The following is a 19869-nucleotide window of genomic DNA, read 5'->3' as shown; positions in this document are numbered from 1 at the left end:
CTCTCTTCAATTGCGATAAAACCCTGTTCGGTTAGAAAATTATCCCAACAAGGCCCTTTTTTTTTTTTTTCGCGGGCGATATTTTTGCTATATTTATAGCAAAATTTTGAATCTAGTCCTTAATTGGCAGCCTATGGTCGCAAATTTATTGAACAGTTAAACTGTAATACCGATTCTGTAAATATCAAGAACTGTTAAGAATTTTTGCCTTAATTCCATTCTTAATCAGTAAAAGCTTAAGTTGGAAACCACATCAACTTTCAATATGATCATTAGTGCTGTTTAAAATGGACTTAATTATTTGATTGAGGACTAAGTAATGCAGAGGGCCTAGAAGAATAATCTCCACTTCCCCTTCCCACTGGGGAATTCTGAACACTTAGAAGTAAACTTAACAATAGAAGAAGTGTAACATCTAAGACTGTGTTTGAGATGTGGCCCTTGGGGTCCTGCAAGGAGACACTAACTTGGGGGTTAAATATACAAAGAAAGGTTGTCCATAGAAATGTTTACTTTACTTCATTTTACACAGAATCTTCCAAATAGTCTCTAGAACCTTAAAATTAAGAGCTGCTGGATGGACTTGTGTATGTTCTTATGTGCAATGTTAAATTAACAGTAAGGAAGGGCTACATAATAGTAAAAAGGTACAAGTGTTATGTGAACATTACATTTGACCATTTCTTATCAAAGTGTCCAAAGCATCAAAAAAGTACATGTTTTTCTTAGTTAAACAAAACTAAGACCAGTTTCTACATATGGTAGACACGTGTCTCTGTCTACAATTTTGTACTAGTTTTTGCTTTTGTTCCAGACTAAGAAAGCTTAAACTAATAGCTGGGGCTGCATTTTATTGATGTGTGCTCAACATACCTTGTACAGAGACCACTTTCAGTGCAGTCCTCTACAGGCACTGCTACACTCTGTCTGGGACATTCTGGTCTAATAACAACCGGTAGGCTCCAGCAGTCAGAGTTGCCCTTGCTGGCACTGGAGCAGAAGCTTAACAGAAGGTGCTTTTGAAGAGAGGATGATTCTAACGCTGACTCACTGGTGTCAGCCACCATGTCCCAGCAAGGAATGGAACTGTGTTTTAGGGTGGCCTGCTCCCGGGCTGGGCAAATGCTGAATACTGCACTGACCGGTACTTGCATGAACTTAAAAAAAAAAGAGGAAAAAGACCATATCAATATCAAGATATTGAGTATAGGACTGTAGTAAAACAGCATTTTACTGTTCTAAAGAATAAGGTACACAACTCAAACATTTAATTCTATTATATTCTGAAGACAAGAAAAAGATAGGTACTGAGCTCAACATGCAACTAACTATATGTAATAAAACAGGTAGACAGTGTGGCATTCTAGACAGCCTCGCTTCAATATCCCAACGTGCTACCAGTGATGCTGTAAGAGCAAAGCTGGACGTACCGGGATCTGGACCTTTGTTCTGAATTCCTGATCGCTGAATGAAGTTACGCAGGTTCTGGAAGGGGTGGGAGGATTAGGTTGGGGGTGAGGAGGTTGGGAGTGGGTGCACTCCTGCCATGGATGATTTGATAAATTTATGACTTCGGGGGGGGGGGGGGGCAGCAGGAGTTTCAAGCCTATAGGCCTGTAACATTATCCTACATATTTTTTTTGGGGGGGAGGGGGGACTTGAGGAGATCGACTGGCAGGAGCAGCCTTGCTTTCAATGGAGTGAGGGGAGGAGGATTGAGCTGGAAGATCCAATCAACTGTTGGTTTTTTTTCCTTTTTAACTAGCACTGCTTAACCAGCTATACAGCCAATTAGGTTAAAGGTATCCAGGGAAATGTTACTGCGTACATTTGAAACTTAAACACTGGTCATACTGAAACATAGTGGGTTAAGTTTCAAAGTTATATGGGTATGTATACTTGGAAACTTTATTCACTGGGACACTTATCTCAGTGAATATCTTGGATAACTGATCCAATTAACTTTAGGCAGATAAGCAATCCATTTTAGTGGTTTCTAAATACTGACCTCAATTTTTCTAAAGCAAACATTAAGCAAATTTTAAAAAGCACAATGTAAGCACAAAAAGTAATTTAAAAATCAGCCACATTTGTAAACACTCCAAAGGTAATGTGTATCCTCTGATAAAGCCATCATTTTCTTAATGTAGGCAGATTCCAGCCTTCTTTTAGCCACATCTCCTGATGAGACTAGTGGTTTTGCTAAATGGATTTATTCTGTGTGCTCAATTTTTGTGCAAATATCACACCAAACACGTTTCAATAAAACAAAAGAGATCATTGGTCCTACAAAAGCATGGCCAGTTTGCTGCGACCACAGATCAAGTCCTTATTAGACTGTCCTTTTTGTACAGTGCTATATAGCTTTCAGAGGGGTATGTACAGTACTTTATAAAATGGGTCAACATTTTTGCTGTGAGCTCAATAATCCTCTTTCTCCTAAAGGAAAAATTTAGTTGGCAAATGTATAAACAGCATTAATATAATGACACCCAAGATTCATCTCCTTTAGAACTTTACTGTTCATGGAGGGGTCAGGACAGCCTGTTGTTGCATGCCTCTTAGCATGATTCTGGGGTACTGATTCATTATTGGTTAAGAGGAGTACCCTGTACTCTTTAAAAGTCTGCCATCTAAATATTGGCCATGCCAGACTCTGCTTAGCTTCTAAAATCTGACAGAATCAGAACAGGTGATATGGCTGCCAGCCATGTTTTCTTTGTCTTCTTTAAAGTCCTATGCTCTATGGTAATAAAGACATGCACATAAATTACATGCTGCATCACCATTAAATACAAAACACATTCACATGTCTGTAAAGCTGTGGCTCCAGATCTGGTTTGTTTTTGTTGTTCAATGTGAACTATCACAGACATTACAGGCTGCAAGACAGATGTGCCTTCTCTTTTTAAGCACCATGTAACAAATTCAATGAACTCCTTCTACAGCTATTATGGATTGTTTGGCCTATATTACAGCAGTGGTCTTTGAGCAGATGGAGACCAGGCAGAAGTAATCCTGAAACGTGTAGAGATCTGTCATAATGTCACAGATTTTTGATCACTGCTAATTCCCATGGCTATATGATGATTTCTATTTTAAATTCAAACAATATAAAATTACTTAACTTTTTATTATTAATTTGGTTCAATGGTATATTCTTTTTTGCATTTTTCTTTCTTGGAAGAAAACTGGATTAAAAAATAATACTTGCATTCACTCACAGCATATACATACTGAAAAGAAATGTTTGAACAGTCTTTACCTCCTCCCCAGAAAGCTGTCTTGAAACAGACATTTGTGGACTATAAAAAATCTGGTATGAAGTGTTATTAATTACTGTCGTCTTGTCTTCAATCTGTAGAATCTGAATTCCATACTGAACCATGGATGAAATGCAGAACTGACACAACTGGAAGAGACCATCAACAAAAACAAACAAACATATATATACTTTTCTCTAATGTTATTAGGATACAATGCTTATTTTCTATACTGATAAACAAAAATTAGAACAGAAGTACCATGAATTTTCTTCCATTTTACATCTAATGGCTACATAAATCAGACCTAGGTTTCAATCTGGATATCCATCATCAATGCATAAGGAGCATTATAAATCACACTCCGTCTTAGTTTTTCAAAAAGCTTTCTTCAACAAAAACTAGTTTTATTGCTCTCTGTTCCTACATTTCATAGGGGGTCATTTCTCAAAGTGCTATATGGCGTTTTCACATGAGTTAAGGCGTTTTTGCATGCAAAAAATGCCTTTAATGCATGCGAAAATGCTATTAACGCATGCGAAAACACCTTCGGAGTGAGGAAACTCACCCAAAGATGAGATTTGTGCAATGTTCTCTCAACCTAGCTTGATGTGAGAGTCCATCAAGCTAGGTTGAGAGAACATTGCACAAATCTCATCTTTGGGTGAGTTTCCTCACTCCGAAGGTCATCAAATCTTCACAAGAGAGCACTGTTCTATTCGTAGGTCTCGCTTTGAATGTCAAAGTGGCCCCTAACCCCTACACTAATACCTAGACCTCACCTCGAGTTACTAGGTGGGCCTCCCATAGAGATATAAATACCTATCTAGCGTGAGGGCATTTCGGTTAGGTGCTCTCTCTCTCGTGCTCTCTCTCTCTCCCTCCCCCACCCCAGGAAGGCCCTGCTAGCTCTCCAGGAGCTGAAACCTACTAAAGATGGTCCCCCCAGTGGTTGTTTGTAGGAAATACATCAATTATGGCACTTATTGCAAAGTGCAACAAAGTTATCGCAATTTGCGCTAAGATAGTGCTTCGCATAGGTATTAGTGCAAATTGCGATAAACTGCCTATTACCATAAAACACACCCCTGAAATATCTTATAACTTGAACTTAATAGCTTGGAGAGTCAAAGTGGTAAGAGCAGCAGGCTGAGAACCAAGATAGTCATGGGTTTTATCCCACTTCTTTCACCAATGCTCCCTGTGACCTTAGGCAAGTCACTTCATCCTTTACTGCTTCAGGTAAAAACTTTGGGGTCTATTTACTGTCAGGAAAAATACAACAACTTAGCTGACCTGGTAGCACATTGTGAGAGGGTGGCCCCACATCTCGGGGCCACTATCTTATACAGGGGCTTATGGACTGCTGACTCCCCCCACACTGTGGCACTGTACAAATCTCTGGAGGTCTATTGAGACCCCTTCGCCCACCTCCCCACAGCCCCTGAGGTGGCCAAAGTAGTTAAAAGTCCCCAAAATAGTTTTAAACCAGCAGCAGCTGCCCCACATTCCTAAACCCATCCCCTGGACCTCCTTTCTTCCCTGTTAGTCCATCCCTCTGAAGCCCTTGCTTTAACTTTCTTGGGGGCCAGTGATTCTCAGAGCACCCCGCATGCACTCAGGTGCAGTCAGCCATGTTCCAAATGGTGCCAGCTGCCTCTGACTGACATTTGCGCCCCATCACGTTTAGGTATACCACTGTACTTTCTCTTTGAAACTGATCCTGCCGAAAATTTCCTGCACACAGATTTGTTAAATTATGCATAGAATAATAATTAAAAAAAAAAAAAATCACCCATGCATATTTTATTTATTTATAAATATTTCTATTCTGCCTATAGCAAACCGTGCTATGCAGATCACAGTTTAGGAAAACACCAAATACATTCATATTAAAATAAAATAGAAAATCAGCAAATATCAATAGGGAAATCCATAATAAGAAAAAGTATGAAATCAACAAACATCAATTAAACAAAAACAGACATTTTTGAATATGCAAAAGAATATGCATAAGTGCAAATCCCTTCCTATCCTCACCCCTTTCTCATGTGACCAATAGGATCTCTCTTTTCGGAGGAAGACCATGAGCACAAGGACAGAGTTTTTCCATCAAAGTATGACATTAAAACTATTGATTGTAACAAAGCCTACATTTTATTGAGATTATACCACTGGGACAGCTGCCAGGAAGTCAAACACCATACATCCCTCCCCCTTTTTTAAATCCTAGATACACCCATGCATGTAATATATGGAATTCAGTCAAATTTTATTTTGTGTATGATCATTTTGAAACACACCATAATGCTGCATTCTGTTCTTGCTTAATCAGGACAACTTTTGAATAGGGTGAGCAGAGTGGTTGCCCAGAGTGCTGTGCTACAAGGGGCACCACTGGCATGAGGTCACTATCAACACTGTTCCCTGTGTTGCGTGCACGCGCAGCCAAGGAGGGTTCCATAAAGCAGCCTCCGGCCATACAGACCCAGCAGGAGATCAGGAGCAGCGGGACTGGTGACTAGGGATGTGAATCGTTTTTTGACGATTTAAAATATCGTCCGATATATTTTAAATCGTCAAAAATCGTTAGGGCCACGATACAATACCAATTCCCCCGATTTATCGTCAAAAAATCGTAAATCGGGGGAAGGGGGAGGGCAGGAAAACCGGCACACTAAAACCCCCTAAAACCCACCCCGACCCTTTAAATTAAATCCCCCACCCTCCCGAACCCCCCCAAATGCCTTAAATTACCTGGGGGTCCAGCGGGGGTCCGGAACGACCGCTGAACGACCTCCTGCAGTCGATCTCCTGCCGGCGCCATTTTCCGTACGGAAAACGATTCGCGGCAGGAGATCGTTTTCCGGACCCCCGCTGGACCCCCAGGGACTTTTGGCCAGCTTGGGGGGGCCTCCTGACCCCCACAAGACTTGCCAAAAGTCCAGCGGGGGTCCGGAACGACCTCCTGCAGTCGAATCGAGTTGGTCTATGGCCGCCGCCATTTTGCGCCACCATTTTGAAAAATGGCGCCGGCTGAAGACAACACGATTCAATTGCAGGAGGCCGTTCCGGACCGCTGCCGTTCCGGACCGCCGCTGGACCCCCAGGTAATTTAAGGCATTTGGGGGGGGGGGGTTCAGGAGGGTGGGGGATTTAATTTAAAGGGTCGGGGGTAGGTTTTAGGGGGTTTTAGTGTGCCGGCTCACGATTTTCACGATACTTTAAACACCCAAACGGCAACAATACGATTCCCTCCCCCTCCCAGCCGAAATCGATCGTTAAGACGATCGAGGACACGATTCACATCTCTACTGGTGACACAGTTGCCACTGTTCATTTCCATAAGAACATGCCATACTAGGTCAGACCAAGGGTCCATCAAGTCCAGCATCTTGTTTCCAACAGTGGCCAATCCAGGCCATAAGAACCTGGCAAGTACCCAAAAACTAAGTCTATTCCATGTTACCACTGCTAGTAATAGCAGTGGCTATTTTCTAAGTCAACTTAATTAATAGTAGGTAATGGACTTCTCCTCCAAGAACTTATCCAATCCTTTTTTAAACAAGGTGTCCATCTGTGACACCTTGCGAGCATGTTCAAAATTTTCATGCTGGTCCTTCTTGTATCCTGATTTTGTGCACTGTGGCAGAGATGGGGAAAGAATGGTGGCAGAGGAAGAGGAGGGCACAAGAACAGGCAGATGTGATGACAGCAGCATGGCAGTGTGGAGGAAGGCAAGAGGGAGATGCTGGGGGAGAGAGGAAGGAGAAGGGAGGAGACAGAAGCTGTGGATGGGGGAGAGGGATAAGAGACAAAGGAGAGGATATTTGGGATTGAGGGATTTAAGAGACAGGTGAGAGCCAGGGGAGAGGATGCTGGGAATAGGGCAGAAGAGAGGATGCTGAGGAAAGGAGATGGGGTAAGTGCTGGGGGTGAGAGTAAAAGGCAGGAGATAGGATGCTGAAGGAATGGGGATAAGAGTTAAGGGATGGATGCCTCCATTGCTCTCTTGTAGAAAAAGCTTGCATACACCCCCGCTCCTGCTAATTCATGCCAAGGACCAGGGGATGGGGCACTACTGATGACTTTCGCCCAGAATGCTATTTGCCCTAGAAAAGGGCTCTGTATATAACACATTCTTAAGAATCAGGACTGTTTTGTATAAAATAAGGCACCTGGTCACCCTACCTAAATCTATTTTTAATCCGGCACTCTGATTCTGAACAAATTACTTTTCAGCAGCAGAACTGTACTTGCAATTGCATGAACTGTAAAAGTGAGTGGAATTTTCATTCCAAATGTAAGAGAAATGTCCAATAAATTCTATAAAATGTAGCTGTGCATTATTTGGAAGAGATTCCTAATAACTCAGGATTTAATAAGGCTGTTTATTTGTAGTTCATTTGGGTACTGTACCTCCTTGCTTGCCTGATGCAACTTGAAACCAGCAGGACAGGAAATGCAGCTGTTCTCTGTTACATAAATGTTCCCTATGGCCTGTACTTTCAAGATCAACCTGAGGTTAAGTTGTACCCCGCTGAGAGGCCAAGATATAAACAAGTCTTACTAAATGATGCGATACCATCCCACTCCTATCTGGTTAAACAGAAAATAAAGTCTTTGTTGATATTTGGGACTCAAACCAGACAGGTAGACCCTCACCCGATCAAACAACCATCCTTCACAAACCAGTCTAAATGAAGCTGTGGGGTGTATATTAATTATTTTCCCTTATACCTGAACGTAAAAAGCAGGTGATTTCTGGAATCCTAGTGAGAAATCTCCAAAAGAGTAACTTGTTAATCACTCTTCTAGAGCAATGGATGTAGTACCTGGGCCAGAGGATTCGCTTTTCAAAACATTTGAAAGATTCCTTTCAGCACATAATTTGATGATGTTGCTGTACTGTATTTTATCACATGTGCAGCCTCTGTCCTGATCTGGCCCAGGGATTCAGGGGGACATGGCCAAGGACAGGCCTCGTGACTTCCCGGGGTTCCTGCATAGGGGGGAAAGATGTCTCTCTATCAGGGCCCTATGGGTTTCTTCATGCTGGGGATCTTCTGAGCATCAGCCTTGTAAACAAAGCAAGCAACACACACACACACACACACAGCCAGACTGCTATTCAAAAATAAAAGTTTTACTAGCACTAAATGGCTGGTGTATCCAACAACAATATAAAGTCCAAAGCAACACAAAAATACATCTCCAGTCATGTTCTGCAGAAATTACCACTTTGCTCCCTAATAGGCCAGTTCTTGGGATAGGAGTCCTCCTCCTCCCTCGGGGCCCTCCTCAGTACCTGCTTTGGAGGCAGGTCTTCTGTATCACAACAGCTCTTCCCGCTTGTCATGAGGGCTGTAGAATTTGACTGCTTCTAACAAAAAGGGGCAGACTTATAATCCTACGCACGCGGGATACATTTGTGCGCGCTACCTGGCCGCTCCGAAATCGGAGCGGCCTTGGAGGGAACTTTCCTTCCACCTCCCCTCACCTTCCCCTCCCTAACCGACCCCCCTGGTCCTATCTAAACCCCCCCTACCTTTGTTGGCAGATTTACGCCTGCCGAAAGCAGGCGTAAATCTGCGTGCGCCAACGGGCTGCTGGCGCGCCATCACCCGACCCGGGGGCTGGTCCGGAGGCCTCGACCACGCCCTCAGGCCGGCGTCACGACCCCTACACGCCTCCCGCCCGGCCCCGAAATTTGTGCCGCCCACCCGACACCCCCCCCGACACGCCCCCTTTGCAAAGCCCTGGGACTTATGCGCGTTCCGGGGCTTAGGCTCGGCGCGCGCAGGGGAGGTTTGGGGTAGGTTTTCGGGGGGGTACGCGCGTACCCCTTTGAAAATCTACCCCACATTTTTAAAGTACCTGCAAATATTTTGAATGCAAGAAAATACTTACTTATTCTTCTCATTTTATAAACATATACGCATATATTTTACGTGTGACATAAGTTGGATTCTATACGAATTAAATGTTGAAGCAGGTATTTTATAAAGTATGTATTTATACCATTCTGAACATACCTGCACATGTACTTAGAATCACTAGCTTACTGATACCTCTGCCAGTTCACAAAGACTCTCTAGTACTTCACCTTGAAGTCCCACTAGTCCACCCACATCTCCCACCAAGAATTGCAGACAACAGACATGTTTGATTTCATGTGCGTGAATCATTTAGCAGGTGTAAAAACATACAAATAAATTAAATAATAGATAAGTGTATCATTTGACAAAATAGCAACTACTGAGCATATTCCAGTACTCTGACCTGGGACGCCCATAGACTGCCCTTTTTTCCCCCCAGTAAAATGTACATGTGAAACTGAAAATACTCGAGTACTCTTGGCAATTATAAAATAGCATATACTCGAGTACATGCTACTTATATGTGTATATGCTATTTTTACGCGTGAAACCCCTTTGAAAATTCACTCCTTAGGGAATAGATTTCAGATTGTGATAATATTATAAAAGGTTTTGTTACAAAGCAATGACCATTGTATTTGGGGCTTCTGATTTTAGGTGTTTATAAATTGTAAATTTGTGTGTCGATTGTCTAGCTAACTAGGAGTTCTTTGTGTGGACCAAAAACCAGTGTTTATCTGTGTTTTCTCAGTGCAGGTACTATTGTTGAGTATCTTTTCCAGGTGAATCAAATACATATATTTGTTCAGCTGAGGAGTCATTAGCATGGAAAAGGTACAAAAACAAAGTGGAGGATCCAAAATAGGCAAAGGAGGGATTTAAGAGTACTAGGTAAAGTGGTGCTTTTTATGCTTGATCTAATAAACACCCATTTTATATATTTTTTTTTATCAGGGTGTTTTATCGGGGGTTATTGGTTAAAACCTAAAATCAGAAGCCCTAATTATTTCACAAGATCATTGGGTGAGTAGACAATGGCGTACCAAATATTGCCACTCCTATAGTTACAGAAGAGCTACTAAAACACCCTACATAGTGTAAAAGCAGTATAATATAGGGAAAATACCACAACTCACATGTGAACTATTCAAATGTAGCTCTCAAAGAGGCAGCTTCAGTTTTGTTTTCAAATGCCTTACCTATAAACCTGAAAGACCTTGCACCACCTGGTATTACAAATATTGGCAATCAAATATCTATTTATATCATTCTATGTTCCAGAATCATACTGCACATTAAAGTAGTTGACAGTATAGTTTTTTCACATTTTAAAGTATCCATCATCAGAATCTTCTTCTGACCTTGTGATGTCCTGGAAAGGCTCCCAATTTTATCTCTGTATCCACAAATCCTTCTTCATCTAATGTCACTACTTCACCATTATCTCCATCCTTCCATTTGGGAGATGTCATGTTGTGAACCAGATTGACTGCTACTGACTTGTGCACAGTGTTAGTATTAGCCCAGTAAATTCCAATTTGAAAAGCTTCCTGAAATAGAAAAATAAGTGCATTTTTATTTTCATTCAGTTTTCTGGTAAAACTTTCTACCCCCTCCAGGCATTTATAGGGTTAGTTTATCCACTGATGAAATTATATTCTATTAGGCATCTTGTATGTTTGCTGAAAAGCCAAAGTTTTCCTGTATGCAATTGTTTTTAAACTGAGACCTTGAAACTAGCTTGAATGTATTAATAACTGTCAAGGTAGGCATACTGTTCAGTTTTGACTACAGCCTCAATGTGTGCAGGAATTAAACTGTAACCAGTTAATGAAAATTGTACAGGAATCTAAACACTCTTCTGCTGGTTACACAGATTGTCAGATGTTGCGGTAATAACGAGGAAATATAATTCAACAATAATTTAGCAAGAACAAAAATGACCTTAAAATTCTGAAATATCCTTGAAAATATTATATTGTTACTAAAAATTGTTACAACCAAAAATACAATTCAAAATTGAATCTAGTGAATAAACCCAAAAAGGCCTAAAGTAGAATATAACATTATGTATGAGATTTTCTGTGTTTATATCGTACTTCCTGAAGGAAAAGAATGCTTATGAGATTGCTATGTCTGTACATGCGTGTATGTTTGCGTTCCTAATAATTTTTTTTTTTTTTAGTGTCCTATCCACACAAAATGTTCAGCAGATGTCAGGCGCAGAAAAGCTGACATCTGGAGTTGATAGGGGTGTTTTTTTTCCCGATCCACATGTGTGTAAATCATGGACATGCGCATGTGCACGTTATGGTTAGCTGGCTCCTTTTGTTCTGGGTGACCTTTTTGTACTATTACTATACAATGACAGTAGATGATCTTTGTAATAGACAAGCTGGGATACAGTAGATAAAAGGATTTGTTATGGTTAAATTTAATTACTCTAGCAAATATATAGCAGGATTTTTGGGGGAACAGGACTTCAATTTGGTATAATCAAGGCCTGTTATATATAGAGATACTGCTGTATTATTACTGTTAGTGTTTAGAACACATGCTTATACATTTTAACTCCTAGATTTGACATTTTGATCTTTGGTAAATTATTGTAATTCCCTACTACTACTACGTATCACTTTTACAAAGCTACTCAACATAAAAAGCATTCTCTGCTCACACAAACATATAGGGTAAAAATGAGTTGAAGAATTTCATTGATTAAGAAATGGTTAAAATCAATAAGGCTGTGAGTAGGACAATTAGGGTTTAAATTTAAAAGCAGCTCAAAAAGGTGAGTTTTTAAGAACGATTTTGAATAAGGCCAGAGAGGAAGCACGATGTACCAACTTAGGAAGTCTACTCCAAGCACATGGTGCAGCAAGGTGGAAAGCACAGAGTTTGGAGTTGTCGGTGTAGGAGAAGGTCATAGATAGAGTGACTTGCCCGATGAGCAGAGTTCATGAGGAGGGGTACAGAAAGAGATAAGAGAAGAGAGGTAGTGAGGAGCTGCTGAGTGAAAGGAGCTTGAACTGTCTGTGAAAATGGATGGCGAACCAATGCAATGACTTGAGAAGAAGGGTTATATGGGTGGCACGACACTGGCAAAACATAAGTCATACAGCTGAATTTTGGATAGATTGTAGTGGCGAGAGATGGTTCACTGAGAGACCTGGAAGGAGCACAAGTTGCAGTAGTCTAAGCAGGAGGTGATGAGAGTGGAGAAGTGTTCTGGTAGTGTGTTCAGAAAGGAAAGGACAGATTTCGGTGATGTTATACAGAATGAGATTTTGGTGATGTTACAGAGAAAAAAAACAACACATTTTAGCAGTGTTTTCAATATGTGAAGAGGAGGAGAGAGAGAAGTCAAGGATGATCCCACAGTTACTGGTTGATAGGGCTGGGAGGATGACAGTATTATTCACAGACATAGAGAAAGGAGGAAGAGGGGAAGTTGGTTTTGAGGGGGAAAGATAAGAAGTTATGTCTTGGTCATATCGAGTTTAAAGTTACGGTGGGACATCCAAGCAGCAATGTCAGACAAGCAAGCTGAGATTTGGGACTGGATTTTTAATGAAATTTCAGGTGTAGAGAGGAAGATCCCTGTGCCAGAGTTTACATAACATAGGACAATAATTTATACTAGCCAATACTGCTTCAGATAGATTGGAGCTTGATTATTATTTTTTTGAAGGTATTTAACAGGACACTGATGAAAATACATGCAAGTAATGTATGGAAATTTGAAAGCATCATTACCTTAAAGTTAGGAGGTATAATTGTTTTTCCCGCAGGAATCTGCAGAACTATCCGCTCGCCTTCAAACAGCCAGAGGTCCCACCTAGACTGATTGATAAGCAGAGCCCAAGGAAGGAGTTCTATCAGTAAAGTTTTAAGGCAGGGCTTCCAGATTGAAAGTTTCACTCGCATTGGGCTGTCCCATTGTGCTAGTTGTTCACTGCTGTTCCAAAAACATAACCACAGAAGCAAGATTATTAGTATAATATTATTCTAGTATATTTAACTTTAGGTGGCCAATATTCAGCACCAAGTTGTGACTTATTTGGCTAAGTGTTGGCAGATGAAATCTGGCTGCGATCAGCAGTTGCCATTTAGCCAAATAAGTACTTATGTAGCTAAGTAGTTGGCTGAAAAAGTAATGAGCGGGATATGGGCAGATCAGGGAGGAGCTACTTATCTGATTAACTTAGTCAGATAAATGCCGATATTTGGACTTATCTGGTTAACTGCATAAGTTAGACTTTTTCAATAGCATGTCTAAAGTTAGCTGGGTAAGACTTATCCGGCTAACTAATGACTTTTCCATGGATATTCAGCAGCACAGCATGCTGCTGAATATTCTTTGTAAGTTAGCCGGATAAGTCTTACCTGGCCAATTTATTTATCTGGCTATATTTGAATATCAAGCCCTAGGTGATTGCCAGAAAGATAGATGAAAGATTCTGCCAACATGGCACCCCCTTTGACTCCCTGCTACTATTACTTAATCTATCTATAGCGTGACTATTTCGTTTACTTGCATACAAGGGAGAGGGGAAGGAAATGAATCTCTTTCCTGAGCAGAGGAGAAAACTTACTGGAACAATAAGTGGCCACTGATGAAAAAAAAAGTTGTCAGTTGGCCTGTTTACCTCATTTATAAACATAAGAGAGGCAGTTGGTCTTCTTTCTAGGGTGTAAAGTTGTAAAAATCATTGGGGGCAATATTCAAAGTTCTTTCCATGGGTAAAAAAGCATTTTACCTGAGGAAATCATGGCTTTGAATATTGCCAACCTGCCCACAAGTAAAAGTACACACACATGAAATGTAACGGTGCTGTTGAACAATGTGTGTACTTATAACTGTGGACTGACGAGGGGTTACATGTTGTTTCTGATGGAAAAATATTCCTCAGAGAAATTACCTGAATTCACAAATATCTGTAGGTAATTTTTCATCAGAAAATAATGAAAACTTACCCTTTCTGTGTGGATCCTGTGCAGTAAAAGAGAAGTAGGGACATCTACTTGCCTCCTGCCACTGGCTTGTCCCCTGTCAAATGGCTCTAGTTGGTCCCAAGACTGGAACCATAATGACTTCAAAATGGTGCTGGTCTGCAGGTTGGCTGGTACCATTTTATTGTATGGTTATAAGTTTGTATGGTCATAGAAGAAATTGGCATTGGTTGGCCCTGAGACCAACATTATTTAGAAGTCATTATGTCTGACAGATGCCATTTGGAAGGGGATGACTCAGAACATAGTAACACAGTAATGACAGAATAGCACCAAATGGTCCATCCAATCTGCCCACCAAGCTTCTTAAGGTAGTGTCTGCCTCGCCATGCAAGTTACCCCTATGGTTCTCTTAGAGGTAGTAACTGCCTCTTTGTGCAGTTATCCCCAAGCCTTATGATAAGGGTAGTAATATTTACAATCAAAATAAGCAACTGTCAAACCCATACAAAATTACTGCCAGAAACATTTTTACTGGGTGGGGAGCCTTCTTGAAAATTCAGAAAATGCTTGATGTGCTTTGCTTCCGGATTTGGCCATGGAAGCAGTCCTGTGCTTTTCCCCTTATGTCTGCATATCAGTACCTCAGGGCCTGTGTTGGTTGTTGTCTGAATCCAATTCCCGTCCCACCCCTGAAGTGGAGAGTGATATTGCAGTTATATCAACAGCATCAAGGCTTGTTGTTTAAGGGTAGTAATCCCCATGCCTTCTGTTAAGGGTAGTAATTCCCTCTCTGTGCATGTTATTCCCATGCTTATCCAGACCCCAGACCATCAGATTGTGAAAGGCAGGGCCCTTGTTGGTTGTTGTCTTGAATCCCATTCCCCTTTTCCCCCCACCGTCACTGAAGTGGGAGTGTAATGTTACAGTTGCATCAAAAGCATCAAGGTTTATTGGTTAAGGGTAATAATCTCATGCCTTCAGTTAAGGACTGGAAGGATAACCAAGCATGTTAACCCTTGCAACCTTTTCATCATTTCATTCCTCAGTGTTTATCCCACACTCCTTTGAATTTTTTAACTGTTTTTGTCTTCACCATCTCCTCCGGAACAGCATTCCAGGCAAATACACATAAGAACATAAGAAATTGCCATGCTGGGTCAGACCAAGGGTCCACCAAGCCCAGCATCCTGTTTCCAACAGAGGCCAAACCAGGCCACAAGAACCTGGCAATTACCCAAACACCAAGAAGATCCCATGCTACTGATGCAATTAATAGCAGTGGCTATTCCCTAAGTCAGCTTGATTAATAGCAGTTAATGGACTTCTCCTCCAAGAACTTATCCAAACCTTTTTTGAACCCAGCTACACTAACTGCACTAACCACATCCTCTGGCAACAAATTCCAGAGCTTTATTGTGCGTTGAGTGAAAAATAATTTTCTCCGATTAGTCTTAAATGTGCTACTTGCTAACTTCATGGAATGCCCCCTAGTCCTTCTATTATTCGAAAGTGTAAATAACCGATTCACATCTACTCATTCAAGACCTCTCATGATCTGAAAGACCTCTATCATATCCCCCCTCAGCTGTTTCTTCTCCAAGCTTTACATAATGAAATATTTCCTGATATTAGTTCTGAATCAACACCCCTGGAATTTCATTTTGTGACCCCTTTGTTCTTCTGTTTCTATTTCAATGGAAAAGGTTTGAAATTCATCCAACATTAAAACTTTTCAGGTATCTGAAGATCTATGTCCTATCTCCCCTGTACCTCCTCTCTTCCAGGGTAAATATATTTAGATCCTTCAGCCTCTCCTCATAAGTCTTCCAGTAGAGACCCCACACCATTTTGGTTTCCCTTCTCTGGACCCCCCTTCCATCCTGTCTACCATTTCTGAAATATGGGCTCCAGAACTGAACGCAGTATTCCAGGTGAGGCCTCATCAAGAATCTGCACAAAGGCATTATCACTTATTTTTTCTTATTGCCCATGGACGAGGTATATGGGGGCCGGGTGGTTCCCTGCTCCTTTACCTTTAAGGGAGGGGAGTTGGAGAGGCCTCAGGCTGCAGCAGGTTTTTTTTTTAGGGAGGTGGGGGGGTCAATGATATTTCCTTTTTTGTTTCAAATGAATGCATATCCTAATTATTGCCCCCATCATGTTGTAATGTGAATTGCTGTTCCAGTGATCTCATCAGAAGCAGTGGTTAAAGGTATGGAAAAAAGGCAATCTATCTCTAAGTGGGAGAGTCAGTCTCCATAGGGTAAGAGCACCCTACATGAAAGATCTGGTTTTGGGTTAGATTAGTTAGTACCTTGAGTGGCTTATAGTAATCAAACTGATCACTTTTCAGGACTGGATTTAGGGAGGCTGAAAACATGTCCAATTTACAACAGACATTGTGTCCCAGGTTTAACATGGAATGTATCTTCCTTTCAAGTTGAAAAAATATATGTATATTATGTTCATGTCAAACACAAATCTGTCTACAAACTAGGGAGCCAGAACAAAAGAAAAGAAAGAATACTTTGTAATAAGAGAAAACAGAGTGTTATGTGGAAAGAGTAACATTTCATAAGGGAAATTTTATTATCATTACAAATCCAGTGCTGTGAAGTAACTGGTTACAAATGATAAGGTACAAATAATGTTAATTCAGGGGGTCATTTTCAAAAGCATGCATTAAACTGTAAATGGGCTTTTTCAAAATTACTCTAGGGGTTTGTAAGTGTAAAAGCTCACGGGACATGATTTCACGCTTACTTTTACATGTACTTGAAAGAGGCGTCCTCAGGGTTGAGCTGGGTTGGAAAATTATTTATGTGCGCATACGTTTGGTTTTCGAAAGTATACAGGTATATGTATATGTACACATTTACATCTGCTCAAGCCATGCAGAGAGATGTGCGTACTTACTAATTTTCAGATCGGCTGATAGAAATACCTCCTCGGTAAATCACTGATTGAGGAGGGTGGGTTTGGTGAAGAGGATCTGACCCATCACAAAGGGGCATGGGATAAACACTGTGATCCCTAAAAGGCTAGAGGATGGGAATAAATAAAAAAGCTAAATCTAAGAGAAACATGGGGGTAACCTGCACGGAGCGGCAGTTACTACCCTTACGAGAAACATGGGGGTAACCTGCACGGAGCGGCAGTTACTACCTTGGGAAGCTTGCTGGGCAGGCTAGATGGACCATTTTGGTCTTTTTCTGCTGTCATTACGAAGTTACTATGTTACAAAGTGGCCCTTAATCTGAACCCCTGATTCCTTGATCTTATCTGCAAAGAGATTCTCCACATTGCAAGGCACACCAGTGAGTCTTTCCAGGACATTTGGTTAAAGGTCTGAGGTTTATAGACAAGCATGCCTCTGGATGCCAGCACCCACTGCAGAGAATCTTGATGACATCTTGAAAACATCAAAGGTCAATCGGATCAGGTCTTTCCACACTCCATGCTCTTGTCTACCAGTGACTCCTTGCTAACATGCTACTTCTAAGGAAGCTGCGCTGACAACAACTTCATGCTCTTCAGAATGTCCCACATATATTGGCTGATAAGAGAGCTGACAGGATGCTATGCAGGCACTGAGATTAAAAGGGCCCCTGTGCAACAGTATAGCATGCCGCAATTGCCCAGTAGGGCATGCTCAAAGTTTCTATTACAGTTCTGCCTGCTGCGCAGCCTCCCTTCCACAAGAGGTACTCAGCGAGCCCCGCTCACAGCTGTGCAAGTTATCTCCTCGCTGATCACCTGACGCTTCAGCTCCAGCTCTAATTAACTTAGCCTGTCTATTTCCTCAGTGCCTCTTCGTTTAGTCACCTGGCTCCTTGACCTGGCCATCCTTGCCTCGTTATCTTACCTTGGCCTCCTGCCTTGCTTTGTGCCTTTCCTGATCTTCTGGCCTTGCTCTGCAGCCTTTCAAGCCTATCTGCCATGCTCAGTGCCCTCTTGGACTTTCCTGTTCAGCCTTGTGGCCTCCGGGCCTTCTAGGTTCGCCTAGCCAGCCTTATGCCCTGTTGGGCCTTCCTGTTTATCGCTGCCTGTTCTGTCTTGTCCTTGTCTAGTCTTGTCCTTGACTTGACCTGCCCAGTCCCTTGGTGTGCTATCTCAGGTCTTCTCCTTGCCTCTGGTCTCAGTCTGTACCATGTTCCAGCTCCCAGCCTGTATCGAGTTCCAGTTCCCAGCCTCTACCATGTTCTAGCCCTGCCTAAATCCAACTCCTGCCTGTCCTCAGTACCAGCCCAGCCTCCAGCCCTGCCTGTATCCACCTGCAACTTGTGCCTAAATCCTAAGTCCTACCGGCTTCAGCCTGTGGGGGAGGGGGCTGGTTAAGCAGAACACCACCTACAGTACTGCCCTGCAGCCCTTTGCCGCTTCTGTGGGGGTGATTCCTGACTCCAGACTGTGACAGTTTCTAGCAACTCTGAAATGAAATTTGCATGCCAGGTTCTGTCTGATGATGTCACCCATGTGAGGGCTGCCGCCCTGCTAGTCCTTGGAGAACAAAGAAATTATGCACAGCAGTAAATATAGATGGGTCAGAGCAGCACATTCCGCAAGCTGGCTTATCTTATTTTGCAGCAAAAGAAAAACCGTCACAGGCTGAATATCTTCAGATACCCAGGCTCAGGCATTTTTCACAGTACCAAATAATTTCTACCATTCAGAAAATATATTTCAATGTTTCCAACAGTCACATTCTATTTAGGGGACTACTTTGTTAAGATGGCAAAGTAACTAAAATGTACGCAACTGTGCCTAAGTATTACCTGTCTGAATCCTTTTTATGATACGGCCATTCTGGCTGAGGAGGGTGATCAGCTTCATAGAACTCGGAGAGTCTCTCATTTGCAGTGCTTGCTGGGTGTGTCTTTGTGGAGATCTGTTTGATAAGTGCAGTTGAGATGGGCACAGCACATTCTGAAGGCCCATCTTCTTCCCTACCAGATGAACAGCAAAAAGACTGTTAATAGAAGTCTTCGGAGAGTATTTTACAGAGCTTTCCCACTGTAGAAAGTGCTGCACAGATACTGGGTAAATGACGGAAACAAATTATATTAATCAGGATTATCTCCCTCCAAAAACCGCGCCTTCTTAAGTTGGTCAGCATTTTATAACAGGCCATTTTACTGTGGATACGCCTTTGATAATTGCCCTCCCTCTTCACTGCAATTTGTAACTATTTCTAAAACCCTCCTACTCTTAATAAAGGGGAATAAGCCTCTAGTCCATCTACTAAATATAACTCCAATCTCACTAAGAGAAAAATCCCCCCCTTCCCCACTAAATATAACAAAAATGAAAAAAAGAGTTCAGTCCTTCAATGGCATCCCAGCAGTCTCACTCATCCCATTTGCTCCTACAGGAACTCACAAAGGGGCCTCCTATTCAGGGGCAGCCTGTCTCCCGTGGTTAACCACTTCTTAAGTCAACCAGGGATGACATCACATGGGCCCATGGAAACCACACAGAAGGGCCACAGCAGACTTTACCCAATGGTGAAGGGAGGCTCAGATGGGCAAGTCTTCTTTTCAGTGGCAGCTTCTCCCTCAGACTGGCACTTCTGGTTTTGACTTTCATTCCTCACAAGTAAGGATCCTGTAGTGTTTATCCTTTGCTTTCTTGAATTTTGATACGTTTCTACCCTTACCAATTACCCTGGGAGGATGTTCCATTTATCTATCACTCTTTTTCTGAAGAAATATTTCCTCATGTTTCTCCTCAGACCTTGGAGCCTCATATAGTTACCCCCCCCCCCCCTGTTC

The 19869-nt window shown here is 41.9% G+C and overlaps 1 protein-coding gene across 1 annotated transcript in view; it reads right to left on the bottom strand.

Moving 5' to 3' along the window:
- Window positions 1–19869, bottom strand: part of VPS13B (vacuolar protein sorting 13 homolog B) — a 2198633-nt gene that overhangs the window by 78508 nt on the left and 2100256 nt on the right. Inside the window, 5 exon segments of the mRNA XM_029587199.1 lie at window positions 874–1157; window positions 3266–3412; window positions 10504–10692; window positions 12899–13100; window positions 18874–19044. Of these exon segments, the coding sequence (XP_029443059.1) occupies window positions 874–1157; window positions 3266–3412; window positions 10504–10692; window positions 12899–13100; window positions 18874–19044 (993 nt within the window).

Source organism: Rhinatrema bivittatum, chromosome 2, assembly GCF_901001135.1.
Source record: "Rhinatrema bivittatum chromosome 2, aRhiBiv1.1, whole genome shotgun sequence".
In the NCBI taxonomy this organism is placed as follows: Eukaryota; Metazoa; Chordata; class Amphibia; order Gymnophiona; family Rhinatrematidae; genus Rhinatrema; species Rhinatrema bivittatum.
Note: the sequence above shows the minus strand (reverse complement) of the source record. Positions and strands in the feature narration are given on the sequence as shown.